At 61.4% G+C, this 27,581-nt stretch overlaps 2 protein-coding genes across 7 annotated transcripts in view; both read right to left on the bottom strand.

The window, feature by feature from the left end:
• Positions 1 to 1,216: 1,216 nt before the first annotated feature.
• Positions 1,217 to 15,616, bottom strand: GRK2 (G protein-coupled receptor kinase 2). Of its 2 annotated transcripts, XM_068148152.1 has the most exons (21): positions 15,329 to 15,616; positions 13,349 to 13,425; positions 12,755 to 12,828; positions 12,381 to 12,482; positions 12,100 to 12,174; positions 11,482 to 11,543; positions 11,123 to 11,174; positions 10,195 to 10,286; positions 9,748 to 9,847; positions 9,568 to 9,646; positions 9,359 to 9,489; positions 8,758 to 8,852; positions 8,573 to 8,680; positions 8,426 to 8,492; positions 7,328 to 7,428; positions 7,148 to 7,214; positions 6,300 to 6,395; positions 6,049 to 6,211; positions 4,542 to 4,678; positions 3,915 to 4,028; positions 2,763 to 3,023 (listed from the first exon to the last, which is right to left on the bottom strand). In XM_068148152.1, the coding sequence occupies exons 1-21, from the start codon at positions 15,439 to 15,441 to the stop codon at positions 2,862 to 2,864; spliced, it is 2,067 nt and encodes a 688-aa protein (XP_068004253.1). In that variant the 5' UTR covers positions 15,442 to 15,616; the 3' UTR covers positions 2,763 to 2,861. The 2 variants fall into 2 exon arrangements, with proteins under 2 accessions (XP_068004252.1, XP_068004253.1); XM_068148151.1 differs by lacking the exons at positions 8,573 to 8,680; positions 8,758 to 8,852 and having other exon boundaries at positions 1,217 to 3,023.
• A 1,945-nt stretch (positions 15,617 to 17,561) lies between these two features.
• KDM2A (lysine demethylase 2A) overlaps positions 17,562 to 27,581 on the bottom strand; it is a 48,945-nt gene continuing 38,925 nt past the window's right edge. For all 5 annotated transcript variants that reach the window (XM_068148144.1, XM_068148145.1, XM_068148146.1 and 2 more), the window contains 8 exons: positions 26,907 to 27,173; positions 26,587 to 26,718; positions 26,420 to 26,509; positions 24,422 to 25,131; positions 23,274 to 23,437; positions 22,434 to 22,592; positions 21,222 to 21,437; positions 17,562 to 20,503 (listed from right to left, as the gene is read on the bottom strand). In XM_068148144.1, coding sequence (XP_068004245.1) covers positions 20,322 to 20,503; positions 21,222 to 21,437; positions 22,434 to 22,592; positions 23,274 to 23,437; positions 24,422 to 25,131; positions 26,420 to 26,509; positions 26,587 to 26,718; positions 26,907 to 27,173 — 1,920 coding nt within the window. In that variant the 3' untranslated portion in view covers positions 17,562 to 20,321. The remainder of the gene's footprint in view (positions 20,504 to 21,221; positions 21,438 to 22,433; positions 22,593 to 23,273; positions 23,438 to 24,421; positions 25,132 to 26,419; positions 26,510 to 26,586; positions 26,719 to 26,906; positions 27,174 to 27,581) is intronic.

The following is a 27,581-nucleotide window of genomic DNA, read 5'->3' as shown; positions in this document are numbered from 1 at the left end:
CAGGAACTGACACTGGCGTCGGGGGAGGGGGGCGCCGGGCACCGTCACCCGGAACTAACTCTGGCACCGGGGGGACGACACACCGACACCGGGCACGGCAGGGGAGAGGATGCCTAGTACCAGTAGCCGGAGTTGGCACCCGTACCAGGCATGTCAACAAGGCTGCACCGGGCACCGCTGCCCTGAGCTGACACTGGGACTGGACACCGGCTGCAGAACTGCCGCGGGCATCGGGAGGGGCATCAGTCACGGAGGGGGAACATTGCCAGTCAGAACTGACACCGGCACTCGGCACAGTGTCATGGGGTACCGGGCACCGGCAGCCGGAAATGACATAAGCAGTGGTCACGGTCAGGGAGGGCACTGGGCACCGCGCACTGGCATCTGGGCACTGCGGGGCACCAGGGACCAGCACCCATAACCAGCACCGGGCACAGCGTGGCGGGGGGATGGTGGGGCACTGGCACCCAGAATCAGCCCTAAGCACAGTGGCAGGGCCAGCGGGTATGATGGGCACCAGGCAGACTGCAGGGGACAGCAGGGCACTGGGGTACCAGCCTCGGGAACCGTTACCAGGCATGGTGGAGTGCCAAGCACCAGAGACCCCGTCCCACAGGACACCCTCACCTCCAAGGTGCAAGGGTGGGGAACAGGTTGGCAGCCCCTCAGAGGTAACAGGGAGTTGGGCATGGTGGCCCTAAGGCAGGGACAGGGCCACCTCTGCCACCCCAAAGATGCAGAGCAGGACACAGAATTCCAGAATCCCAGCATGGTGGTGTTGGAAGGGAGCTCTGGAGCTCAGCCAGCCCCAGGCCCCTGCCCCAGCAGGGCACCCACAGCACCCTGCCCAGCAGCACAGTGCCCAGGGGGGGTTGCAAGCTCTCCACACAAGGACACTCCACAACCTCTCTGGGCAGCCTGCTCCAGGCCTCCAGCACCCTCACCCCAAACAACTTTCTCCTCAGCTTCAGAGGCAACCTCCTGCCTGCCACTTTGTGCCCTCTGCCCCTTGGCCTGGCCCTGGGCACCACTCAGCAGAGTCTGGCCCCAGCCTCTTGCCCCCCACAGCTCCTTTAGCTCTTGCTGAGCATTGCTCAGCTGCCCTCTGGGGCTGCTCTTCTGCAGGCTCCACAGCCCCAGGGCTCTCAGCCTTTGCTGCTCACAGAGCTGCTCCAGGCCCCTCAGCACCTCCAGAGCCTGCCCTGGGCTCTCTCCAGCAGTTCCCAGTCTCACTGGAACTGGGGAGCCCAGAACTGGAGCCAGTGCTCCAGCCTTGGCCTGATCAGGGCAGGGTAGAGGGGGAGGAAAACCTCCCTTGCCCTGCTGGCCACACTCTTCTTCATGCCCCCAGGACACCATTGGCCTTCTTGGCCACCAGGGCACACTGCTGCCCCATGGGCAACTTGTCCCCCAGCACTGCCAGGTCCTCCTTGGAGCTGCTTCCCAGCAGGCCCCCCCTGCCCTGCCCTGCTGCAGGAGGTTGTTTCTCCCCAGGTGCAGGACCCTTCATTGCCCTGGTTGCACTCCATGAGGTTTCCCTCCCTCACCTCTCCAGCCTGGCCAGGTCTCCCTGCATGGCAGCAGAGCCTGACGGGTGCCAGCCACTCCTCCCTGTCCTGTGCCAGCAGCAAACCGGTTGAGGGTTGACTCCATGCCTTCATCCAGGTTGTTGCTGCTGATGTTAACCAAGCCTGGTCCCACCCCAGAGCCCTGGGGGACACCACAAGCTGCAGGCCTCCGAGCAGACCCTGCTGTGTCACTCGGGACTCTGTGGGCTGTGCCCTTCAGCCAGGTCTCACCCACACCTCCCGAGGTGCCCCAGGAGGGTGTTTGGGACACAGCACCCAAAGCCTGCAGCATTTTTCCAGCTTTTTATTATAAAAACTATTTTTTTGTTCCTTTTTTCTTTGTTTTTTGTTTTTTTTCTCCTCTCATTCTCACCTCTCTGAGCATTAAAATCTCTCCAGGGCCCTGGTGCCACCTCTAGCCCAGTGCCACCGCTGCAGCAGACCCAATATTTACAGATGCTGCCAGGGTGGGCAAGGGGTGGCCCTGGGTAACACACTGCCCCTGTGCCCACCCACCACCACCACACCAGGCTGATTTGGGAGGTGGGTGCCACCTGCTCCCTCCTCCTCCTTGCCCACCCAATGCCCCCTACCCCTACAAGGTGGGGGTGGCAGAGGGCTGAGGGTACCCTCTTACCCCAGGGAGGGTGAAAGGAGGGTGGCACAGGGGACCCATGGCACAGTATTTACAGGGGGGGTCCCCCTGGGCACGCTCACCCACTCACACACACACTCACACACCCCACTTGGCACCCACACGCCGGGCACAGCCTAGCCAGGGCACACCGGGCTGGCAGGGAGGTGGGCAAAGGCTATGGAGGGGGTGAGAGAAGATGCCCAATTCCCTGCCCAAACCGGCTGAAGCTGGGCACCCATCTGCCCCATTTTGGCACACACAGTGGTGGCAAAGCAGGGGGGCACAGGGAGGGGGCACAGGGAGGGGGCACAGGGGAGGGGGCACACAGAGGGGGCTGCCTTCATCTTAGCCGGAGAGCTCATAGAAGATTTGGGACACACACACACACACACTGGGGAGAGGTGCCAGGGCATGCCACGTGCCCAGGACCAGCTTCATGCCAGAGGCTGGGATGGCAAGGCCACAACCATCCCCACTCCATGCCCAGTGGATGAAAAGGGGCAGTGGGCACCCTCCAACGCCAAGCCCAGGGGACAACGAGAAGGAGCAAGGGGCACACGGGAACCCAACCCAATAAATTAGAGGTGGGGTGGGAACTGGGAGGAGGGGGGAAGGGAGGGCAGGTTGGCACAGGGTCAGAGCCCGCTGGCACGGGGTCAGAGCCCGTTGGCAGAGCGCTGGATGAAGGGCACTTTGCTGAGCTCCACCACGGGCGAGCGAGGCTTGTTCTGCATCCGGGGCACCCTCTGCAGCAGCTGCTGCGCCTGGCGCTGGGCATCCTGCAGCTCCTTCCGCCACTGCACCAGCTCTGGGTCGCTCTGTGCCGGGGCAGGGCACTGCCTCAGGCTGAGGCTCCCCAGGGAAGGCCACGGGGTCAGGCCAGGGCTCCCCAGGGTGCCAGGGTATGGTTTAGGGCTCCCTGAGGTGCGAGGGGTGCTCCCCATGGTGCCAGGAGATAGTATGGGATCAGACCAGGGCTCCCCAGCGTGTCAGGGTAGGGTACAGGGTGGTTTGGGGTTCCCTGAGGTGCCAGGGCAGGGTACAGGGTGGTTTGGGGTTCCCTGAGGTGCCAGGGCAGGGTACAGGGTGGTTTGGGGTTCCCTGAGGTGCCAGGGCAGGGTACAGGGTGGTTTGGGGTTCCCTGAGGTGCCAGGGTAGGGTATAGGGTGGTTTGGAGTTCCCTGAGATGGCAGGGTAGGGCACAAGGTGGTCAGGGGTTTCCCAAGGTGCCAGGACTAAGCTTTCAGTCCTTGTGCCCTGCAGTGGCTTGGAGGGCTCAATGTGCAGGGGCAGCAAGAGGTGGGCAGCAGCTGGCAGGGGATGGCCAGTGACGGGCTGGGGGTGGGCAGCAGCTGGCAGGGGATGGCCAGTGATGGGCTGGGGGTGGGCAGCAGCTGGCAGGGGATGGCCAGTGATGGGCTGGGGCTGGGCAGCACCCAGCTCGGGGGATGCTAGCAGCGAGCAGGAGTAGGCTTGAGCCTAGCAAAGCTTGGTCAGTGCCCAGCAGGGAGCAACTGGCACCCAGGGGAGGTGGGCTGGCGAGGCGTGGTGAGTGGGCAGCGGGGCAGGGGTGGGCAGCAGGCCCGGGGGTGGGCAGCGGGGCAGGGGTGGGCAGCGGGGCAGGGGTGGGCAGCAGGCCCGGGGGTGGGCAGCGGGGCAGGGGTGGGCAGCAGGCCCGGGGGTGGGCAGCCGGGGGGGGGCACACTCACGTCGCACTGCAGCACGAACTGCTTGCCCCCCCGCATGCGCAGCAGGATGCACCTGCGCTCCTTCACCTGCGTCTCCTCCACCGAGTCGATCTCCTCCATGGTCAGCAGGGACTGCTGCAGGCAGAGCCTCAGCCCTGCCCCTGGGCACCCCCCAGCGTGTGCCCCCATGCCCCTCACTCGCAGTGCCACGCCTGCTTCTGCCCGTCCCTCACCCTCCTTCATGCCCGCTGCATCCCACTTTGTGCCCCTTGTACCCTCCTCTGTGCCACCCAGAGCCCACCGTGTCCCCTGCATCCCACTCTGTGCCCCCTGTACTCCCCTCTGTGCCCTCCATACCCCACTTTGTGCCCCCATATCTGCTTCTCTGGTCCCCATCCCCCCATTGGTGCCCTCATACCCTGCTTTGTGCCCTCCATATCCCCCCTCCATGGCCTCATACTCCCCTCTGTACCCCCCCATATACCCCTTTGTGCCCCTCATACAGCCCTCTGTGCCCCTTGTATGCCCCTTTGTGCCCTTCACACCCCTATGTGCCCTCCTTCTCCCCTTTGTGCCCCTCATATCCCTCTCTGTGCCCACTCTGATGCCCACCAGCAGCACAGTGTGCCCGCCCAGTGCCCGCCTTACCGGTGACTCGCCCTCCCCGCGCCACTCCAGACGGTTGGGGAAGAGGTAGAAGTAGCGGCGCTGCCACTGCGTCAGGAAGGGGTTGCCCAGCTTGGCCATGTAGCCATGCATGATGCAGTCCTTGCCCATGGCATAATCTGTGCCCACCAAGCAATTGCAGAGTTGGGGTGGGCTGGAAAAGCCCTCCAGGGTCATCCAACCATCAACCCAGCACCACCACGGCTGCTGCACCCTGGCCCCAGGTGCCATGGCCACAGCTTTCTGGAACACCTCCAGGGATGGGGACTCCACCACCGCCCTGGGCAGCCTGATCCAGAGCCTGACCACTCTGGCAGCAATTAAATTGTTCCTCAAGTCCAGCTTAAACCTCCCCTGGGGCAACTTGAGGCCATTGCCTCTTGTCATGTCACTTGTTCCTTAGCACAAGAGTCCAACCCCCACCGTGGCTGCAGCCTCCTTGCAGGGAGCTGCAGAGAGCCAGAAGGTCTCCCCTCAGCCTCCTTCTCTCCAGGCTCAACACCCCCAGCTCCCTCAGCTGCTCCTCCCCAGCCCTGTTCTCCAGACCCTTCCCCAGCTTGGTTGCCCTTCTCTGGCCCTGCTCCAGCTCCTCAATATCCTTCTGGGAGTGAGGCTTTCACAACTGACCCCAGGATTCCAGCTGTGGCCTCAGCAGTGCCCAGTCCAGGGGACCATCCCTGCCCTGCTCCTGCTGATCCAGGCCAGGCTGCTGGTGGCCTTCTTGGCCACCTGGGCACCCCCTGGCTCATCTCCAGCTGCTGTCACCAACTCCCCCAGGTCCTTTCCCACCAGGCAGTTTCCAGCCACTCTATCCCCAGCCTGGAGCCTTCCTGGGGTTGTTGTGAGCCAAGTGCAGGACCCAGCACTTGGCCTGGTTGAACCTCATCCCATTGACCTCACCATGGATCCATCCTGGCCAGACCTCTCTGTAGTGCCTCCCACAGATCAACATTTGCCACCCAACTTGGTGTCATCTGCCAGCTGACTGAGGGCACATTCTCCATGCCAGGGAGATGCTAGGTCAGAGCCAAGTTGTTGTTGTTGGCACAGGGGATCATAGAATCAATTGTAAGGGTTGGAAGGGACCTCAAGGCTCAGCCAGGTCCAAGCCCCCTGCATTGCCCAGGGACACCTCACACTGCAGCAGGTTGCTCACAGCCACCTCCAGCCTGGCTGCAAACACCTCCAGGCAGGAGGCTTCCACCACCTCCTTGGGCAGCCTGTGCCAGGCTCTCACCACCCTCATGGGGAAGAACCTCTTCCTAACATCCAATCTGAATCTACTCCTAGTTTTGCTCCATTCCCCCCAGTCCTATCCCTCCCTGACACCCTCACAAGTCCCTCCCCAGCTTTCCTGTAGCTCCCTGCAGATCCTGGAAGGCCACAATTAGGTCTCCTCGGAATCTTCTCCAGACTGCAGAGCCCCAGCTCCCTCAGTCTGTCCTCACAGGAGAGGTGCTCCAGCATGGGCAAACCTGTCCCCACTCACCCTCCTCGTGGCCCAGCTGCTTGTTCTTGGCCTTCTTGCGAGCCTCCAGCTTGTCTGTGTCGGCGTTGACAGCTTCGAAGACTGTCTCGGTCACCTCCTGCTGCCAGCGCTCCGAGATGGTCAGCGGGAAGTTGCGGTACAGCTCCTGGTCGCTCTCCAGCAGCTGGTGGGCACAGAGGGTGGCACGGGGTGAAGGGACTGCCAGCCGTTTCCGTCCCCACCCCAGTCCTCGTGAGGCTCAGCCCTGGCACCTTGATGCCCTTGGTGTCCTCCTCGTCGAAGGAGCCGATGTCGAAGGCGTCGGCCGCGTTCACCTCGCCGCGGGGCGGGATCAGTGGCGGTGGATACTGCCAGCAGGAGAGGGGGGTGAGGCTGCCAGTGCCCTCTGCCCCTTCCCTGTGCCCCCAAACCACTTCCTGTGCCCCTGTACCCGTGTCCCTAAACCCCTTCTCTGTGCCCCCAAACCACTTCCTGTGCCTTCATGTCCCTTCCCTGTGCCCCTCTACCCGTGTCTCTAAACGCCTTCTCTGTGCCCCAGTCCCATTCCCTGTGGTCCTGGGACCTCTTCCTGTGCCCACATGCTCCTTCCTGTGTCCTCATACCCCTTCCCTGTGCCTACATCCCCCTTCCTGTGCCCCCCTACTCCTTACTCATGCTGCCATACCTATACCCCTTTTTATGTGCCCAAACCCCTTTCCTGTGCCCACATCCCCCTTCCTGTGCCCTCATATCCCTTCCATGTGTCCCCAAACCCCTCCCTGGGCCCATATCCCACTTTCTGTGCCCTCATACCCCTTCCATGTGTCCCCAAACCCCCATACCCATTCCCCATGCCCCTATCTCTTCCCTGTACCAGATACCCATTCCCCATGCCCCTATACTCCTTCCTGTGCCCCCAAACCCATTCCTTGTGCCCCTATCTCTTCCCTGTACCCTTTTCCCATGCCCCTAACCCATTTCCTGACCCCCCCCCATCACTTCCTGTACTCTTATAGCCCTTCCTCACGCCCCCACAGTCCTTCCTTGTGCCCATTTCCCTTGCCTGTGCCCCCATTCCCATTCCTTGCACCCCTTCCCCGTGCCCCTGCACTCCTCTCACCTTCTGCAGGAAAACCATCTGCCAGTCCAGGCCCTTGAAGAAGGGTTCCTCCTTCACCTCCTGAGCCCTGGGGAGCGAGGCAGGGTGAGCCCTGGGCTTGAGGGTGTTTTGCCAGCTCCCCTCCTTCCCTGGCACAGCGCTGGGCAGGGGGTGGTGCCCGCCGTGCCCAGCAGGACTCACCCACGGCCCATGCAGCCCAGGCGGCGGTTGACGTCCCGCTGGAGCAGGCCCTCCAGCAGGGAACGCAGCTCCGGGGAGAAGGAGTCCGGCAGCTCCACCGCCTGTGGGAGGGGGCACAGAGTCACAGGGCCACAGAATCAACCAGGCTGGAAGAGACCTCCAAGGTCATCAAGGCCAACCAACCACCCAAGCCTCACTGCCCAACCGGACCGTGGCACCAAGTGCCTCATCCAGGCTCTTCCTAAACACCTCCAGGGACCTCGACCCCACCACCTCCCTGGGCAGCCCAGCCCAAAGGGCAATCTCTCTGTCTGGGAAGAACTTCTTCCTAAGCTCAAGCCTAAACTTCCCCTGGCACAGCCTGAGACTGTGTCCTCTTGTTCTGATGCTGCTTGCCTGGGAGAAGAGACCAACCCCCACCTGGCTCCAACCTCCCTTCAGGTGGTTGTAGAGGGCAAGAAGGTCTCCCCTGAGCCTCCTCTTCTCCAGGCTAAGCAACCCCAGCTCCCTCAACCTCTCCTCACAGGGCTGTGCTCAAGGCCCCTCCCCAGCTTTGTTGCCCTTTTCTGGACACCTTCCAGCAGCTCAACATCTTTCTTAAACTGAGGAGCCCAGAACTGGACACAGGACTCAAGGTGTGGCCTCAGCAGTGCTGAGCACAGGGCAGAATGAGCTCCCTGCTCCTGCTGGCCACACTGCTCCTGCTGCAGGCCAGGATGCCCTTGGCCTTCTTGGCCAGCTGGGCACACTGCTGGCTCATGTCCAGCCTGCTGTCAACCAGCACCCCCAGGTCCCTTTCTGCCTGGCCCCCCTCCAGTCACTCTGCCCCCAGCCTGGGTTGTTGTGGCCAATGTGCAGAAGCTGGCACTCAGAGGCGTGGGCACGTGTGGTCACCGGGGCACGTGTGGCGTTCTGCACAGGCAGGCATCAACACACACTCCAGGCACTGCCCACTGTAAGCATCAGCTGTGCCTCACTGCTTCACACACTCCCTGTGCCCGCTCCAGGCCTCCACCAGCACATGGCAGAGGGTGGCAGAGCAGCACAGGGGTGCTGGTGCCCTCTCCCTGCCCGCCCCAGCACCCCCTGGCAGCTCACCATGGTGAGGGTCATGCGGTCGATCTCGTGCTTGTCCTTTGTCTTGTGCTGCCGAAAGGGGCTGTGCCTGTGGCCAGGGGAGGGAAAGGGAACTCAAAGTGGTGCCCACCCGTGCCCTTTTGTGCCCACCGGTGCCCACAGGCTCACCCCCGGAGCAGTTTGAAGAGCATGCAGCCCAGTGAGAACCAGTCAGCGCTGCTGTCGTAGGCCACTCCCTTCTGCAGCACCTCTGGTGCCATGTACCCATGGGTGCCCCTGTCAGGGCACAGAAGCAGGGTCAGGGGCCGTGCCAGGCAGCTGGGCAGGGCGGGCAGGGGCGTGGGCACACTCACACACTGGCATGGGGCTTCTTTTTGGAGAAGTCACAAGCCAGGCCCAGGTCTGAGATGCGGACGTGCCCAAACTCGTCCAGGAGGATGTTTGCTGGCTGCCAAGACACGGTGCCAACCCTCAGCCCAAGTGCTGCCCCTGGGCACAGGGTGGGCAGCAAGGTTGGGAGTGCCCACGTGGGTGCTCTGTAGGATTTGGGGACTGGGATGTTCTGGTAGAGTCTCTGAATGCCCACCCTGATGACTCAGGATGATGGCCATGGGGTCCCAAGAGCACCCATGGGTTTGGGAAGGGGGCCCATGGAGTTTTGGAGTGCCCATGGTGTTTGGGGGTGCCTGTGGAGTTCTGGGGTGCCCATGGAGTTTGGGGCTTTCCATGGGGCTTGTGGGTGCCCACAGGACCTGTGGGTGCCCACGATTCAGGGAATGCTCACAGGGTTTAAGGGCTCCTGCAGGCTCTGTGGGTGCCTGTGACACCTGTGGGTGCTCACAAGGTCCTGTGGGGAGGGTTCCTACAAAGCCCAGGGATGTCAGAGAGGGCCTCTAAACACCTGCAGGGTCTGAGGGTGCCCACGGGGGTGCCCACTGGGGTGTGGGTGCCCACCTTGAGGTCCCGGTACACCACGAAGCGGCTGTGCATGTGCTCCAGGCCCAGGATGATCTCGGCTGCGTAGAACCTCATCTCTGCCTCTGAGAAGACACCATGCTGGGACAAGTGATAGTGCAGGTCTCCTCCTGGGACAACAGGGCCAAGTTGTCACCCTGGCATCGCCCTCTGTGCCCAGGGCTCCCTCAGGACCGGAGCCCTCTCACCGTTCATGAGGTCGAGGATGAAGCTGAGCTTGTCGGGCGTGTGGAAGGCGTAGGACATGCAGACGATGAAGGGGCAGTCCTGGCAGGACAGACAGGGTCAGGCAGTGCCACCCTGCCCTCACTGCCCCTCTCCCCTTGCCCGTGCCAGCGCTGCCCAGTGCCTGTGCTGTGCCCCCTCACCCCTGTGCTGACGAGGGACAGCATGATGCGCTCGTTGAGGGCCAGGGTCTCGCCCTGCTTCATCTTGATGCGCTTCTTGTCCAAGCACTTCATGGCGTACCTGGGGGGGGCAAAGAGTCCCTGTGGGGTCCTGCTGCTGCCCCACATCCCTCCTCCAGTGCCACCACCACCTCACCAGGGCCCCACCAACCATAGGCATGCCCCTCTGCTGCCAGCACCCTCGGGCCACAGCGCCACATCCAGCTCCCACCCATGGCCATGATGTCCCTGTGTCTCCCCGAGACCTGCAGCCACGATGACGCCGCCACGAGCCCCAGGCATCTGTTGTGGCAGTGTCACCCCTGATGCCCTGGGGACCACCACCACAGCCCCAGCCTCACCCCCCAGGGCAGGCAGACCCCCTCCAGCCCCACCACGATGGAGCTGTGTCCCCCCCCCATTAGTTACATTTTGCCTGTGTCTGCTTTCCGGCAGCCGTAGACCTCCCCAAAGCCGCCGCGGCCGATGATCCGGTGAACGCTGAAGTCGTTCATGGTGAGCTGGAGAGGGCAGAGAAGGAGCTGAGGGAAGGGGGGGAGAAGGAGCTCCAGGGTGAGCCTGGATCCCTAGGTCCTGCAGCACCAGCCCTGCACCATGATCTGCATGTGGCTATGGTGTCAACGGTGGTGGTGGTGATGTTGATGGTGGAGTGGTGATGGTGATGGTGGAGTGGTGGTGATGTTTATGGTGGAGTGGTGATGGTGGTGGTGATGGTGGTGGTGATGGTGGAGTGGTGATGGTGGTGATGGTGATGGTGGAGTGGTGATGGTGGTGGTGATGGTGGAGTGGTGATGGTGGTGATGGTGATGGTGGAGTGGTGATGGTGGTGGTGATGGTGGTGGTGATGGTGGAGTGGTGATGGTGGTGATGGTGATGGTGGAGTGGTGATGGTGGTGGTGATGGTGGAGTGGTGATGGTGGTGATGGTGATGGTGGAGTGGTGATGGTGGTGGTGATGGTGGAGTGGTGATGGTGATGGTGGTGGTGGTGATGGTGGTGGTGATGTTGATGGTGGAGTGGTGATGGTAGTGATGGGGGGGTGTTGATGGTGGTGGTATTGATGGAGTTTCATGAGGAGGTCAGGTGGAGGGAACCCATCTGGTGATGGGACCCTGAGGGTGATGCTGATTGGTACTGCTGGTGGTGGTCCCACACCCTGCCTCAGTTTCCCCAGCTGAGGAACGCAGAGGCTGCTCCACACATCCCTGTGAGCTTGGTGAAAGCCTTGGGAGGAACGTTCTGAGGGTGCCCAGGGCAGCATCCTTGTCACTGTGCCCATGTCCCCCCCTCCCTGGAAGTGCCCAGAGGTGCCCCAAGGCACAGGGGTCCCTGCTCACATGGATGTTCAGCTCCACGTTCTTCCACTGGCAGAACCTGGTGAACTTGTCACTGCAAGGAAGCACAGAGAGGGCAAGAGTGGAGCCCCTGCAGAACCCCCCCTAGAACCCATCCTGGAGCAGAAGGACCCTTTGGACTTGTCTGGAGACAGGAAGCACCCCCCAGGACCCCTCTTTGGGAACAGCAAGACCCTGGATCAGACCTGGGGATGAGAAGAGTCCCCTGAGCCCCTGGTGTGGGAACAGACACCGCCAGAGCTCCTCTCAAGGAAGGGAGCCCTGGTCCCTCTCTGTGCCAGGAGACCTTGTCCCCAGCCAGGGGGCACCCCCTGACCCCTGTGGGACTTTGCCCTTCTCACCTCTCAATGAATTTCTGGAAGATGCCCCCCCGCAGGTTCTGGCAGATCTCCTCAATGTAGGGCTGGAGGGGATAAGGGGCTCAGAACTGCATCCCCACTGCCACCCAGCTCAGTGCCACCCAGCTCAGTGCCACCCAGCTCACTGTCACCCAGCTCAGTGCCACCCAGCTCACCCCAGCCCCTCCCATTCCAGCAGGACCTGAGGTCTCCCCCACCCCTGGGACTTCACACAGCCCTGCTGCCACCACCAGACCCCTGGGGACACTTCTGCCACTCAGGGTCACCCCAGTCTCTGGGGAACTCAACATCACCACCCTGGGGACCCCACTGTCACCTCCATGCGATGGGGACACCACCACCCTCCAAGGAGCCCCTCTGTCAGCTCTGGCCCCACGTCCCTTGACCATCACCCTGTGGGGACCACCAGCAATTCTCCTCACTCTCCAACTTCTGCTGACCTCCTGACCATCCCCTGGGGTCCCCCATCCCTTCTGGGATACCCCCCAGCACCTCTGGGGACCTCTCGTCACCACCAGTCCCCCCAGCCCCCCTGTAAGGATTAACCCTCCGAGTACCAGAGGTGGCAGGGACCCCTTCTCTGTCCCGGGTGATGCCCACCTGGAAGAGGTCTGGGGGCACCTGCTTCTTGGTCAGGTGGCTCTGGACATGCTCAGTGGCACTCTTGGAGAAGGGCTGTGAGGCGAGATGGGACTGTGTCACCCTGGGCAGAGGGGACAGGGACACAGGGGCTGGGCAGGGCTGAGGGCAACTCACGGAGCAATCCCCACCCAGAAGGCTCCCAGAGCAGAAGTCGGTCCCTCTGAAGGCAGTGGGCACACCCCTCCCTCCCACCCCCTCTGGGGACACCGCTGTGGCACCTCAGCCGCCCTGGCACTCACGTGGGAGCAGGCCAGCAGCTCTTTCATGATGTAATGGTCGAAGATGTGGCGGCTGCGGGCGCTGCGCTCCTCCTCCGAGTCCAGCTTCTCGTACTTCTTGATCTGCCAAGGGCACAGCCCCCATGGCACAGGGGCACACTGCCACCACGGGGCACAGTCCTCACCCAGCACCGAGGCTGGGTGCTGTCCAGGACCTGGTACATCAGCAAGCACAGCCCCAGCCCCTCTGGGCACCACATCTCCCGCAGCACCACCTCCTCTGGGCACTCTGCACGCTCTTGGTGCCACGTCTGTGGGCACTACAGGGACCAAATGCCACCCTCAACCCTGCTGGTGACCACGGAGGTCCATCCAGACGGGTCCCTACGCCTCACCTCCTCATAAAACTCCATCAGGGGTTTGGCCTCCTCTGCCTGGTTGAAGGCGAAGTCCCTGAAGAGCAGATACCCTGTGGCAGGGACAGAGCCATAGCATGAGCAGTGCCCTCCCCAGCGTGGCACTGTGTGCACAGGGGTGTCCCCAGGGCCTGTTTGTCCCCACAGCCACCAGGCTCAGGGAAGTGCCAAGCTGGAGGCTGCCCAGCGCTCGGCAAGGCAACCCAGCGAGGCGAGGAGGAGGCCGGTGGGCACTGTGGGGCAGGAGGCTGGGGCAGGAGGCTGGGGCAGCAGCGGGGCAGGGGCACACAGGCGGGCACCGTGCAGGGGGAGGACGTGCCCGGAAACCACCAGAGCCGGCAGGAGGAAGTGAGAGACACTTCCTGCCCGGGACGGTTAGCGCTGGGGGAAGTGACGGGGCAGGGGACGCGGGGTGGGGGACGCTGCCACCTCCGCCCAGCCTGGCCCCGCGGCCGGGGGAGCGGCGTGGGGGGATGGGCGCTGCCACCACCACAACTGCCATCCCTCTCCCCCCCAGCCAGGCCACACGTGCCCGCGGGTGCCCCCCTCGTGCCCCCCGGGTCCCCGGCTCACCGATCTTCTGGGTGAAGATCTTGTCGAAGGTCACCTCCCCCCGGTCCTCCAGGTACTTCTGCATCACGCTGCGGATGCTGGGGGCACCAAAGGGGCTCAGTGCCCTGCCTGCCCCGTGCCCACCACACCCCCGCTGCCCCCAACGCCACCCACGTCTCCCTCCTGCTCCTCCTGTGCCCCCCATGTCGCCCCAAGCCCAGCTGGCACGTGTGTCCTCCCACCTCGTGTCCCCTCCGTGTGCCCAGTAAGGGTCAGGCACTGTGTGCCCAGCACAGCGGGGTGCCAGGGAGGCTGGGGAAGGGGGCACCCCCCCACAAAAACCTTACTAGTGCCCACCAGCTAAGGCACAGGAGGGTGGGGACCAGGGTGGCAAAGCCAAATCCCCCACTGCTGCCTGGGGAGGGGCAGGTCAGCCTGTGCCCACACATGCAGGGTGCTGCGTGTGTGCCAGGAGCACAGAGACCAGCATGTGCCAGGCTGCTGTGTGCCAGGCTGTGATCTGCACCACGTGCTGTGCCATGCTTTGCTCTATGCCATGTGCAGTGTGCCACGCTCTGCAGCATACAGTGGGCACAGGCTGGGTGTGCAAAAGGGACTTGTGAAGAGAGCTGCATGGGCAGGGGAGGGAGTGACACAGGCATGTGTGTGCCCAGGGAGGGGCACGGGAGGTCCTGAGCATGCCAGCCCAGCTCCCACATGTGTGCAAGTGTGTGGGTGTGCATGCAGTGCCAGTGCCTGGCAGGGGAGGTGTGTACCAGGATGGTGTGTGGGTGCAGGCAGGGGCACAAACAGCTGGGTGTGACTGTGCTGGCAGGTGTGCCCATGTCCCTGTGCCAGGCAGGATACATGTGTGTGCACAGCAGGGTGTATGCACGGCTCTGTGTGTGCCCAGCAGCTGTCTGTCTGTCCATGTGCCCAGCTCTGTGTGTGCCCAGCTGGTGTCTGTGTGCCTAGGCAAGGTGTGTGTCCAGGAGGTGTCTGTGTGTCTGTGCACCCAGCTCTGCGTGTACCCAGGAGCCACGTGCCTAAGCACTGTCCGTGTGTCTGTCTATGTACCCAGGAGCTATGCCCATGTGCCCAGCTCTGTGTCTACCCTGGAGCTGTGTCCCTGTGCCCCAGTCTGTCTGTCTGTGTACCCAGGCGCTGTGTGCCTGTGCCCAGGCACTGTCTGTCTGTGTACGCAGGAGCTGTTTGTCTGTCCCTCTGTGTACCCAGGAGCTATGTCTCTGTGCCTAGGTACTGTCTGTCTGTATATCCAGCAACTGTGTCCCTCTGCCCAGGCACTGTCTCTCTGTCCGTGTACCCAGGAGCTGTGTCCCTCTGCCCAGGCGCTGTCTGTCTGTGTACCCAGGATATGTTTGTCTGTCCCTCTGTGTACTCAGGAGCTATGTCTCTGTGCCTAGGTACTGTCTGTCTGTACACCCAGCAACTGTGTCCCTGTGCCCAGGCACAGTCTCTCTGTCTGTGTACCCAGGAGCTGTGTCCCTCTGCCCAGGCGCTGTCTGTCTGTGTACCCAGGATATGTTTGTCTGTCCCTCTGTGTACTCAGGAGCTATGTCTCTGTGCCCAGGCACTGTCTGTCCGTGTACCCAGGAGCTGTGTCCCTCTGCCCAGGCTCTGTCTGTCCCTGTGCTCAGGCACGGTCTCTCTGTCCGTGTACCCAGGAGCTGTGTCCCTGCGCCCAGGCGCTGTCTGTCCGTCCCCGTGCCCATGCCCTGCCCACAGCCCCCATCTCCCGCACCTCCACCCCGGTGCCCCCCGAGCATGCCAAGCCCTGAGCGGGGGAACACAGGGGAGCGGGCGGGCGCGGGGCGGGGGGGAAGCGTGCGGCGGGCAGCAGGCGGTGCGGCGGGGCCGGGGCCGGGAGCAGCGGCGGGGCCGGGGCCGGGAGCAGCGGCGGGGCCGGGAGCAGCGGCGGGGCCGGGGCCGGGAGCAGCGGCGGGGGGGCAGCGGCAGCGGCGGGGCGCGGCGGGGCCTGACCTGGGCTCGGGCAGCAGGATCCGCTTGCTGGCGCGGGCGGCGGGCGCGGCGCGGCTCTTCTCCATGGCCATCAGGTAACTCACGTCCGCCAGCACCGCCTCCAGGTCCGCCATCTTCTGCCGCCCCGCCGCCCGCCGCCGCCACCACCGCCGCCGCCACCGCCGGGACCGACCCGGCCGGACCCGGAACCGGAACCGGGAAGCGGAGCCCGGAAGCGGAACGCAACGGGGAGGGGGTAGGTGGGGAACGAGAGGCAGCGCCCTGGCTGGCTCCGGGAGGCTGCGGCGCGGAGCGGGGCAGGGACGTGCGGCGGGGAGGGGCCGTGGGACTGCCCTGCCCCCCGCCCCGCCCGCCCGGGAGGGGCTGTGACAGCGGGGAGGGGTGCGGGGGACACACACGGGGGGTGGCACCGGGGGTGACACGGTAGGGGGTGTGTCTGTGTCCTCCAACCCCTTCCCATCTCCGTTCCAGTCCCATCCCTGCTTCCTATCCCCTCCCAGTCCCTACCCATCCCACTAGACCCATCCCACTCCGCTCCCTGGGCGTTATCCCTTCCCAGTCCTATCCCTGGTCCCTATCTCTTCCCAGTCCCATCCGCGCTCCCTATCTCTTCCCCACCCCATCCCCGTCTCCTCTCCCTCTTGTCCTTTGTCCCTGTGCCTTCCACGTCCCCTCCAAGCCCACTAGCCCCTTCCCAACCCATCCCAAGTTCCTATCCCTTCCCCTACCCACTCCCATTCCCTTGTCCCTGTCTTCCCCTTGCCCTCCCAGTTCCCTCCTACCCTCATCCCTGTCCTATCTCTGGTCTCTCTCTCATTCCCGCTCCCTAGCCCTTCCCCGTCCCCTCTGCCTCCTTCATAGAACCAACAAAGCTGGAGGCTGGGCTCGGTCACTTTTTTGTTCTGTTTTAAAACTTGTATTAGAAAAAAATCCACCCCCAAGAAATAAAATTATCCCAGTTGGGGACTGGGTTTATTTTTCCCCCTTCCCTGTATCTCTTCACAGCCTTGGCAGAAGAGGGTGTGAAAGATCCTTCTCAAAAGCATTAGCAGAGGCTGCAGAGGAGAAGGGAACCCAACCAGACTAGGGGGGAAAACAATAAATGAAAAAACCTAAACCAAAAGAACCCAAAAAGAATCACAGTATCACAGTATCACCAAGGCTGGAAGAGACCTCGAGGATCATCGAGTCCAACCTATCACCACAGACCCCATGACTAGACCATGGCACTAAGTGCCACGTCCAATCTCCTCTTGAACACCTCCAGGGACGGTGACTCCACCACCTCCCTGGGCAGCACATTCCAAAGACGAACAACTCGCTCGGTGAAGAACTTCCTCCTCACCTCAAGTCTAAACCTCCCCTGGTGCAGCTTGAGACTGTGTCCTCTTGTTCTGGTGCTGGTTGCCTGGGAGAAGAGGCCAACCCCTTCCTGGCTACAACCACCTTTCAGGTAGTTGTAGAGGGCAAAAAGGTCTCCCCTGAGCCTCCTCAACTCCAGGCTAAACAACCACAGCTCCCTCAGCCTCTCCTCACAGGGCTGTGCTCAAGGCCTCTCCCCAGCCTTGTTGCCCTTCTCTGGACACGCTCAAGTGTTTCAATGTCCTTCTTAAACTGAGGGGCCCAGAACTGGACACAGTACTCAAGGTGTGGCCTAACCAGTGCTGAGCACAGGGCACAATGACTTCCCTGCTCCTGCTGGCCACCCTATTCCTGATGCAGGCCAGGATGCCCTTGGCCTTCTTGGCCACCTGGGCACACTGCTGGCTCATATTCAGGCAGCTGTCGATCAGCACCCCCAGGTCCCTCTCTGTTTGGGAGCTCTCAGCCACTCCGACCCCAGCCTGTAGCTCTGCATGGGGTTGCCGTGGCCAGAGTGCAGCACTCGGCACTTGGACTTGTTGAATGCCATCCCATTGGACTCTGCCCATCTGTCCGGTTGGTCGAGGTCCCTCTGCAGAGCCTTTCTACCCTCTAACTGACCAACATCTGCTCCTAACTTGGTGTCATCTGCAAACTTGCTGATGCCTGACTCGACCCCCTCATCCAGATCATCAGTGAAGATGTTAAAAGAGGACAGGGCCCAGCACTGATCCCTGGGGGACACCACGGGTGCCTGGCCGCCAGCTGGCTGTGGCACCATTCACCACCACTCTCTAAGGAAACCACCAGCAAGGTTCCAAGCCTCTGCCCCCCCCCCAGCCCTCCCCCAGGGAGACAGCGTCAGGCAGGGTTTGCTTTTGACCCTTAATGCTTACATTTAATTTTTTTTTTAAAGCACAAACATCAGAGATTGGACTCTAAATCGCCAACAAAAAAATAGATATTTACAATATTTCTCCTGGAAGGGGAGGGGGGGGGAGGAGAGAGAGGGAAGAGGTGGAAGGGTTGGGGTTGAAGGGGGGGGCAGGGGGGAAAGGAACCAAAACCAAAACCAAACCACAACCAAACCCTTAAAGAGTGACTTGTTTGTTTGTTTGCTTGTTTGTTTTGCTTGCAGGAGCTGGTGGTAGGGAGCAGTCTGGGGATGCTTTTGTATCACCAAGTGATTTCTGATAGAAAAAACAACTCATCATTTTTCTGTTTTGTTTTCCTCTCTTCCTTGGGGCTGTTTAATTTCCCTCCCTTCCCCTCCCCCTCCCCCCCACACCCTTTTCCTCCCCAGCCCACCTTACAGCTGATGGTGGCTGGTGGGTGACAAGGGACGTGCTGCTGGCCCCAGGCATGGTGCTGGAAGTCCTGGCTCAGGTCGTGTAGCAAAACTCCAACAAAAATAGGAATCCAAAAAGGGAAGAAAAAATCCAAAACCAGAAAGAAAATAAAAGCAAAAGCCCCAAGCTTTGGAGTCTGACGTCTTCACGGGAGCCACTACCTCAGGTGGCTTCCACTGGCTCTCCCTTGGTTCTTCCTCTTGCCCAGGGGATGATAACTGCTCAGCTTCCTCTGGAGTGACCACAACAGAACCACTCTTTGTCCTGAAGCAAGGTGGCCATCCTGGAGCAGAGGACGTGGCCACCAACCCCTGCGCTGAGGCAGGTGCTCTGGTGGTAGCCAGCTCCTCTCCTTTATTGCTTCTGAAGCAGAGGGGTAGCGGGACTGCCCTCGGTGGGACCTCTTGGGTGGGGCCATCCTCGGTGGGACCCTCGTGGTTGGGGCCATCCTCAGTGGGACCCTCGTGGGTGGGGCCATCCTCGGTGGGACCCTCGTGGGTGAGGCCATCCTCGGTGGGACCCTCGTGGTGGGGACCATCCTCGGTGGGACCCTCGTGGGTGAGGCCATCCTCGGTGGGACCCTCGTGGTTGGGACCATCCTCGGTGGGACCCTCGTGGGTGGGGACCATCCTCGGTGGGACCCTCGTGGGTGGGGACCATCCTCGGTGGGACCCTCGTGGGTGGGGACCATCCTCGGTGGGACCCTCGTGGGTGGGGCCATCCTCGGTGGGACCCACCAGCTGTTTTCAGTGGGACCCACCAGCTGTTTTCAGTGGGACCTTTCGACCAGGCTATCCCTGCTAGGATCCCTCAGCCAGGATGTCTTCCCCAGGGCTTGGGAGCGGTGAGATGGGCTGGGCCAGTTTGTGCTGTGTCTGTCCACGCTGCCATCCTTCAGTGGGACATCAGCCAGGACATTCTCAGTGGGAGCCTCTCAGCCAGGATGTCCTCTCCAGAGCTGGGACTGGTGGCATGGGCTGGGGTGAGCGGTGTCCTGACACCGGGGAGAGTCGGGGAGCGTCCAAGTCACAGGCAGGGCAGGGAGGGAAATAAAATTGTGACCCAAAAAAGAAGATTCCAACCTTTTTGTTTCCCCTCCCCCCCTATTTTTTTTGTTTCTTTTCTCTTTTTTCTTTTTTTTTTTCCTCTGTAGGTTTTTTGTTGTCCTTTTTTTGTTGTTTCTTTGTTGTTGTGTTTTTTTTTTTCTCTTTTCTCTTTTTTTTTTTTTAAAGTGCAAAAAGCTCTCTGCTGCCCTAGAGAGAGGTTCTTTGGACCAACCATTCATTGCAAAAGGAAAAAAACGGCAGCTACAAGGGGTGATGGTGGTGGTGGGAAGGAGAGGACACTGCGGTGGGGTGAGCAGGGCCATTGGGCAGCCTAAGCCCCTCTGGCCACAGCCCCCCCCCAAGTCCCCAGCACGTCCCCCCCCCACCTCCCGAGTGCTTCATGCTGCCGTGCAGGGAGCTGGGGAGGAAGAGGAGGCCCCCCCCGAGCCGTGCTGCCTCAGACCTGGCTGATGCTTCCCGAGTCCTCCCTGAGCTCTGCTGTACCTGTGGATTCTCCCCTGGCCCCCAGCCGGCGCCTGGCCCCCACCTGTCACCTCTGGTGCTCCGGGAAGATTCCAGAGTGGAAGCATGGCCTCATCCCAGCTTCACCTCCTCAGGCCAAAGCCCCCTGCTCCTGGCCAACAGGCAGAGAACCCACCACGTTCCTACCCTCAACATGGAAAGAACGGTGGGAGAAGGGAAGGGGATGGATCCCAGCTCCTGCGGCGGGGCCAGGGAAAGCGAGGAGCGGGTGGTGGCACCGAGAGGGGGAAACGTTTTTGTTCCAGCTCTGCTCCTGCTTCCTTGGAGAGACCTTGGCCCTGAAGCTTTGTGCTGCTGGGGAAGTGACAAGTGTTCCAAGGCAAGGAGACGACGGGGAGGAAGAAGGGAAAAGCAAGGGGGAAGAGGGTGCCCCATTTCTCTGGGCAGAGATCTGTGATTCCAACCTCCACCATGGGAGTGAGCGGCCGCAGCCTCCGGGCTCAGGCTCCCGGCCCTTTGCCCGTTCCTCCTCTGGTACTGGCCAGCCTGGCAGGACATCTTCCTCAGCAGAAGTCCTGGGGGAGGAGGAGGAGGAAGGACGGTGGAGCGAGGCCAGCAGCGGCCCTGCCTGCCGAGTCAGGTGGGAGGCAGCGGCAGGACACGGAGGGCAAGGTGGGGAGGCGGAGGAGCGGCTCTCCAAGAGGGGTGGGATGGGCTCTTTTCCTTCTCCTCAGTCTGTCCCGGGGAGGGTCTCTAGCTGATTTTTTGGATCAGCTTCTCGTCAGACAGGCAGTAGAGGCTGTTGATGGACAGGTCCGAGATGAAGTGCTCGCAGGCTTTGCGGGTGATCTGTTTGCAGCCTCGCAGGTCAATGAGAGTGACGTTGGAGATGCGGCGCAGGTAGAGCAAGGCTTGGTCTGTCAGCTTATTGCAGCCTGCAAGGAGATGAGAAGAAGAGTGAGCTGCTGCTCTGTGAAGACAGAGCTGAGCTTCCACTTGAGAGTGTGACCAGCAGGCTGAGGGAGGTTCTGCTCCCCCCCTAATCTGCCCTAGTGAGGCCTCATCTGGAGTACTACATCCAGATCTGGGCTTCAACAGAAGGACAGGGAAATAGTGGAGAGTATCCAACAGTCCTATGAGGATGATTAAGGGACCAGAATATCTATCATGAGGAAAGGCTGAGAGCCCTTCGACTGTTGAGCCTGGACAAGAGCAGCCCCAGAGGGGATCTGCTCAATGCTCAGCAATAGCTAAAGGACCTGTGGGGTGCAAGAGGCTGAGGCCAGACTCTTGTCAGTGGTGCACAGGGGCGAGACAAGGGGCAGAGGGCACAAAGTGGAAGCCAGGAGGTTCTAGTTGAAGATAAACTTTGGTGTGAGGGTGCTGGAAGCCTGGAGCAGGCTGCCCAGAGAGGTTGTGGAGTGTCCTTGTGTGGAGAGCTTGCAACCCGCCCTGGGCACTGTGCTGTTGGGCAAGCTGCTGTGGGTGCCCTGCTGGGGCAAGGGACTTGGACTGGCTGATCTCCAGAGGTCCCTTCCAACCCCACCGTGCTGAGCTTGTGTGAGATTCCACACTGGCTTGAGAGAAGGAAGCCGCTTCATGCCGTCAAAGCCGGGCAGGCTGCCCTGGGAGCGGGCCGAGCGTGGCACCCACCTGCCATGTTGAGCTCGGTGAGGGAGTTGCGCGTGGAGGAGCCCACGGCCGTGAGGAGGTTGGCAGACTGGTCGGTGAGGTGGTTGCAGTGGCTGAGGTCGAGGCGGGAGAGCAGGGGCATGTGGCGGATGATCAGCCGCAGTGTGGCGTCCGTGATGTCCAGCCCCGCGAGCCGGAAGTCGATCATGTTGCGGAGCTTGCTGCGATTGTCCTGACCTGAGGAGGGAGAGGAGAAGCTGAGCATGGACCAGGGTCTGCCTGAGGAGAGTGAGGGCACCCTTGGGAGTTTGCAGATGATTCCAGGTTGGGTGGAAGTGTTGATCTGCTTGAGGCTGGATCCATGGTGAGGCCAATGGGATGAGGTTCAACCAGGCCAAGTGCTGGGTCCCGCACCTGGGTCAGAACAGCCCCAGGAAGGCTCCAGGCTGGGGGCAGAGTGGCTGGAAAATGCCTGGAGTGGTTGGTGACAGCAGCTGGAGATGAGCCCAGGAGGCCACCAGCAGCCTGGCCTGGATCAGCAAGAGTGTGGCCAGCAGGAGCAGGGCAGGGATTGTCTCCCTAGACTGGGCACTGGTGAGGCCACAGCTGGAATCCTGGGGTCATTTTGGGGCTCCTCACTCCAAGAAGGATATTGAGGAGCTGGAGCAGGTCCAGATAAGGGCAACAAAGCTGGGGAAGGGTTTGGAGAACATGAATGGTGAGGAGCAGCTGAGGGAGCTGGGGGTGTTGAGCCTGGAGCAAAGGAGGCTGAGGGGAGAGCTTCTGGCTCTCTGCAACTCCCTGCAAGGAGGCTGGAGCCAGGTGGGGGTTGGGCTCTTGTTCCAAGGAACAAGTGACAGGACAAGAGGAGAGGGCCTCAAATTGCCCCAGGGGAGGTCGAGGTTGGACATGAGGAACAAGTTCTTCATTGAAAGGGCTGTTATAGGCCTCCTCCAGGCATCCCTGGAGGGGTTTCAAAGCCATGGAGATAAGGTGCTGAGAGCCATGGTTTAGTGGTGCCCTGGCAAAGCTGTGTTAATGCTTGGACTCCACGATCTTGAAGATCTTTTCCAACCCAAACCATTCCATGATTCTGTGACTCTCTGCCCTGCTGACTTGGGGACTTCTGGACCCAGCAAGTGTCCCTCTACCAGCTTCCCACATGCTGTGGGGACCCTCCTCAGTCACCACTGCCCCCAGCCTTGGCCCACAATAGCATAGACAACATCTTACTGGGTTTATCTGTTGGAGGTGTGAGTAAGTCCCGGATCTGAGGGTCCTTGATTCCAACTGCCCACCGAAGATCGAGGGTCCTGAGAAGGGGGCAGCTGGAGGTACTGAGAGCACAGACCGCAGACCAGGAACAGCCTGCTAAGATGAGGTCTTTCAGGCCTGTCAGGAGAAGGAAGAGAGAGAACAGGTTAGACAGGCTTGGTCAGACGTGAGGCACCTCAGATCTTTCTCCAGGCACAGGGGGAAGAAGCTCCACTCCCAGCTTGGGGTGGGACAGGGAGCTGGGCTCTGAAGGAGCAGCAAGAAAACACCTTGCTATTGGCTGCTTGCTGGGCGATGGGATCCAGGCACCCAGGAGTTTTCCCCAGTAGGGACCTAGGGTTGTGGAGCCTGGAGAAAAGGAGGCTGAGGGGAGACATTCTGCCTCTCTGCAACTCCCTGGAAAGAGGCTGGAGCTAGATTGGGGGTGGTCTCTTCTGTCAAGTGACAGGACAAGAGGAAATGGCTTCAGGTATCCCCAAGAGAGGTTTAGGTTGGACATGAGGAACAATTTCTTGCTCTTGAAGGTTGTCAAGACCTGGCCCAGGCTGCCTAGGGCAGCGGAGTCCTCATCCATGGAGGGGCTTCTGAGCTGTGGTGCTGAAGGCCATGGCTTGGTGGTACCCTGGCACTGCTGGGTTAAGGGTTGGACTCCTTCATCTTAAAAGGTCTGTTCCAACCCAAATGGTTCCACAACTCTACCAAGGGTGCAGAGCCCATCTCTCAATGTGGTGCAACCCCCAGGAAGCCTTGGAGCAGCCTTGGTGGCAGAGGCAGGGCTCCCACCCCAGCCCACCTCACCTGGCAGCCTGTTGACAAGCCACGTGAGCTGCTTTTTGGAGATGTTGGTCCAGCTGAGGTCCAGGCTGACCGGCTGCCGTTTGATGATGCCGCTCAGCGCCTGGGGAGTGATGGACTTGCACCTGCTCAAATCTATCTTTGTCCACAATCTCTTGTCACAGCACCTGGGGACAAGGACAAGGCTGAAAGCTGAGCCCTGAGAGTCTTGTGGGATGAGAGATAGATGGTGGCTTGTCTGGCTTCAGGGAGGAGCCTGGCTCTGGCATGGCCCCAGAACAGCCCATCGGAAGGCTGCTCTGCCTGGTTTCCCCCAATGCATGGGGTGGTTGCTGAGGGTGTCTGGCCACCCAAAGATGCACAGAACATCCCTGGAGGGGTTTTGCTGCCATATCACAAGACTCCAAGTCACAGCTGTCTGCCCACTTGACCCCTCCCAGGTGCTCCTCCCACCAGAATGAAGATCTTAAACATCCCCTCTCCCAGCAGGCAAAACAGCCTGGTCCAACCCCACCAGGTCCCACCCGATGGCCGACCAGCACTGCCCCTGAAGGCGCCACACCAGCAGCAAGTGGCCACTCTCCCCAGCCACCACCACACCATGCCAATCCCACCAGCTGCTGCTCAAAGCAGCCCAGTTCTCTCCCATCGTGCTGCTCCCGCTGCTTGCTGGTGAGAAACCTCCCAGTTCCCAGTCCCCATCTGTTCCCAAGCCCCTCCATACCCAGTTGTCCCAGTGCCAGCATTGTCTTCAGGCCTGCTGCTCCCCCAGGCAGTGTTTCCAGCCAGCAAACCCATTCCCAGCCTACTGGGAGGCCCAGGCGGGATGGGAGGCAGGGAAAGGACAAGGATCAGGCAGGGTGGTGGGGGAGGATAGGGCATTGGCACCTCACAAGGACAGGGCAAGGGACACGGGTGCTTGGGAGCCAGCGCAGCCTGCCACTGTCTCCCAAGAGAAGCGGCAGGAGGAAGGCAGAAGGGGACAATAAAGACCGGAGCACGCATGGCAGAGGGAGCAGCTGGGCACAGCATCCAGCTCCATGGGGATGCCTTCACCGCTTTTTCCCTCCAGCTGCCCATCAGGCACAAAGCTTGGCAGGGCCACGCCCGATGTGGAGGTCAGGATGTGCTCTGTGTGCCCCCACACTCACCACTTGTACCAGGTCTTGCAGACCCGCATGCACTCGCAGAGCTCCCTGCGGCTCAGGTAGCGGAAGACAGACATCCAGACCTCCCGCTGCATCCAGCTCTCCTCGCCCTCCGGCGCCCGGCCCCCGCGCCCGTTCAGCCGGGCTGCCCCCCCTTCCTCTGCGTTGTCCTCCTCCTCCTCCTCTTCCTCCTCCTCCTCCTCGGCTGCATCCTCCTCCCCCCCGCCCCGCAGGGGCATTCGGGTGGGCGCGTGACGCATGACGAGGCGAGGAGAGTGCTGCAGGTTGGCGGAGGAGGCCGTGATGGCTTGAAGCTTGGGGACGATAGAAGTGCCGTGGACGTCTTTGGTGGGGCGCTGGAGGGTGACAGTGAGGTAGGAGCCGTGCAGCTTGGCCTTCTCCACCTCTGACAGCTCCTTCTTGCCGCTAGGGTTGTTCTCCTTCTCCCTCACCATGGTTCGCTCGGTGGCCTGCAGCCGCAGCAGCTGCCGGCGCTTGAAGCGCTCATCCCTGCTGGCGCCGTGGTGGTCGCTGGGGCCGGCCCCCGGGGACGAGCGCGTCACCACCCCGCGCGGCGAGGCCGGGTCGTGGATCAGCTGCAGCATGGGGGTGGGCGAGTTGGGGGGGGTGGTCAGGGGCTCCTCGCAGCTCCGCAGGGGACGCAGCACCTTGGCTTGCACCGTGTCGTCGTCGCTCTCCTCCACCTTCCGCTTCTGCGGGGAAGGAGGTCAAGTGGGGACGGAGCCACACCGGGCCTGGAGGGTGCCTCTTGCCTCCGCAGATGGCAGGGCCACCACCAGCAGTGCCCAGTGTCACCAGCACCGGGATCCACCCACACCAGCAGCCAACATCTTCCTTCCCCCTTCCCAAGAGTGGTGTCCCCTGAGGTTGGGGGTGGCCTTTCAGTCCCTTGCCTCTTGCAGTGGAACCTCTCAAGATCACAGCTCAGCACCACACACCGTGGGGTCAAGGGGTGCTCACCATGTCCACCTGAAGTGCTGGGGGGACCCAGGAACCTGGCAGATGTGCACCCAAAGCATGCCCATCACCCTGGAGAAGGTGAAAGTGTCCCAGGGAGGGCTGCCCCCAGCCTGGCTTGCCTTTGCTGCCTCACTTCCATCCCCAGCAGTGGGCACGGTCCTACAGGCGGAGCTGCAGCTGTAGGCCAGTGTCCTGGGCAGCGCTGGCAGGTACCACCGTGCCAGCTGCCTCCGCAAGGCATCCATTGGCTGCCTGGCAGAGGGCCCCAGCTGCCCACGCCGTTTCTGCAGGAGCTTGGCCCTGGCCTGCTGCCGGGCTCCCTGGGAGCCAGGGACAGAGAGGAGGGGGCTGTCAGCTTACCCTGCTGCAGGACATCAGGATCAGACTGTGGCAAGATGCTGCCACCTTCCCAGTAACACCCACTGTCACTGCCCAGCTGGTCCCCTGGATGGCACTGGTGCCTGCTTGTCCTCCAGCCCAGCCTGGTGGAACACTGCCTATCTTCCACAGCAGGATGGATAACAGATGTCATAGAATCCCGGACTAGTTTGGGTTGGATGGGACCTCAAAAGGTCATCCAGTCCAAGCCCCTGCAGTCAGCAGGGACATGCCCAGCTAGAGCAGGTTGCTCAGAGCCCTGCACTACCTAACCTGGAATGATTCCAGGGATGGGGCACTTCCCACCTCTTTGGGCACCCTTGACCAGTGTCACTACCAACCCCACTATAAAACATTGCCTCCATCTCTCCAGTCTCAATCTCCTCCGTTTAGCTACAAAGCATCACCCCTCATCCTGTCATAACAGACCCTGCTCAACAGTCTGTCCCCAGATTTCTTATGTTGCCCCTTAAAGCACTGAAAGGCCACCAGAAGGTCTCACTGGCGCCTTCTCCAGGCTGAACAACCCCAGCTCTTTCACCCTGTCCTCACAGCCCTTGGATCATGGTTGTGTCCTCCTCTGGACCCACTCCAACAGTTCCATGTCCTTCTTGTACTGTCACAGCACAGCTTGCCTCTTACCTGGCCCTTTTCTGTGTCATCACCCTGGTAGCACTTGGGGCACTCCCAGCAGTTGGGGAGCTCATCGTTGAGCAGCCCTTCCCCATCCATCTGGGAAGAGAAGCAGGTGGTCAGGAGCAGCCCTTCCTCACAGCTAGCGCCCCTCTCCCTGTCCCCATGCTCCTCACCTGCAGGCAGCCAGGGTGGACAATCTCATTGCAGATGCAGCACTCCATGAGCTTCTTCTCAAAGTCCTGCGAGTCCTCGTTCTGATCCACCTCCCCACAAAGTGCACATGTGACCGAGTGAGGCAGCCTGGGCTACAAAGGAAAGTGGGAGTGAAACCAGGGCAAGCTGCCACAGCCTTCACCTTTCCCCCCTCCTCTCTTAACTCATAAGGAAGGGGTCAACTATCCCCTAGGAATGAAGCTGGATCGTCGTTGTCCTCTGTCTGACGCCGATCGGCCCGCAGCGGCCTCGTGCGCAGGGGCCGAGGCTGCAGACTCACCGCTAAGCACTGCCGGAGGACGCAGGACTGCTTCATGCGGCCAGGGCCCCCGAACTTCTTCATGTCCCTGCAGTAGTGGCACATGCCACACTCGCCCTGCATGCAGGCCTTGCATTTCCGGCACCGCACGCGCCGCCGCCGGGCGCCCGACACGATGGGGGACACCGTTGACCTGACGGGAGTGGGGCGAGGGGTTGGCTTCATGGTGTGTGGCTTGGTGATGGGGATGGTGGGCAGGCGAACCCTCAGCCGGGCCTGCAGCTTTAGCTGGTGAGAGAGAGAGAAGGAAGCGGTGTGAGGAGTGAGCCAACAACATCAGCACAGGCAGCCCACAGCGGAATTGCACAACGGTTTGGTCGGGAGAGACCTTCAAGATCATGGAGTACAAGCCTCAACCCAGCACTGCCAGGGCACCACCAAGCCTTGGCCCTCAGAACTCCAGGGCTTCAGGGCTGGGGACTCCACTGCTGCCCTGGGCAGCCTGGGAAAGGCCTTGACAACTCTTTCAGTGAAGAAATTGTTCCTCATATCCAACCGAAACATTCTCTGGGGCAACTTGAGGCCATTTCCTCTTGCCCTGTCACTTGTTCCTTGGCAGAAGGGACCAACCCCCACCTGGCTCTGACCTCCTTTCAAGGAGCTGGAGAGAGCCAGAAGGTCTCCCCTCAGCCTCCT

This window comes from Melanerpes formicivorus, unplaced genomic scaffold, assembly GCF_026170545.1.
Source record: "Melanerpes formicivorus ecotype bairdi unplaced genomic scaffold, bMelFor1.0.p_v2 SCAF_16, whole genome shotgun sequence".
NCBI lineage: Eukaryota > Metazoa > Chordata > Aves > Piciformes > Picidae > Melanerpes > Melanerpes formicivorus.
This window is presented reverse-complemented; position numbering and strand designations above follow the sequence as displayed.

Coding starts and splice junctions, on each gene's coding strand:
- GRK2 (XM_068148151.1), bottom strand. CDS start 15,441: ATGGCGGACCTGGAGGCGGTGCTGGCGGACGTGAGTTACCTGATGGCC. Junction 12,829..13,348: donor GATCTTCACCCAGAAGATCG/GTGAGCCGGGGA, acceptor TCCCTGCCACAG/GGTATCTGCTCTTCAGGGAC. Junction 9,490..9,567: donor CATCCTCGACCTCATGAACG/GTGAGAGGGCTC, acceptor CTGTTGTCCCAG/GAGGAGACCTGCACTATCAC.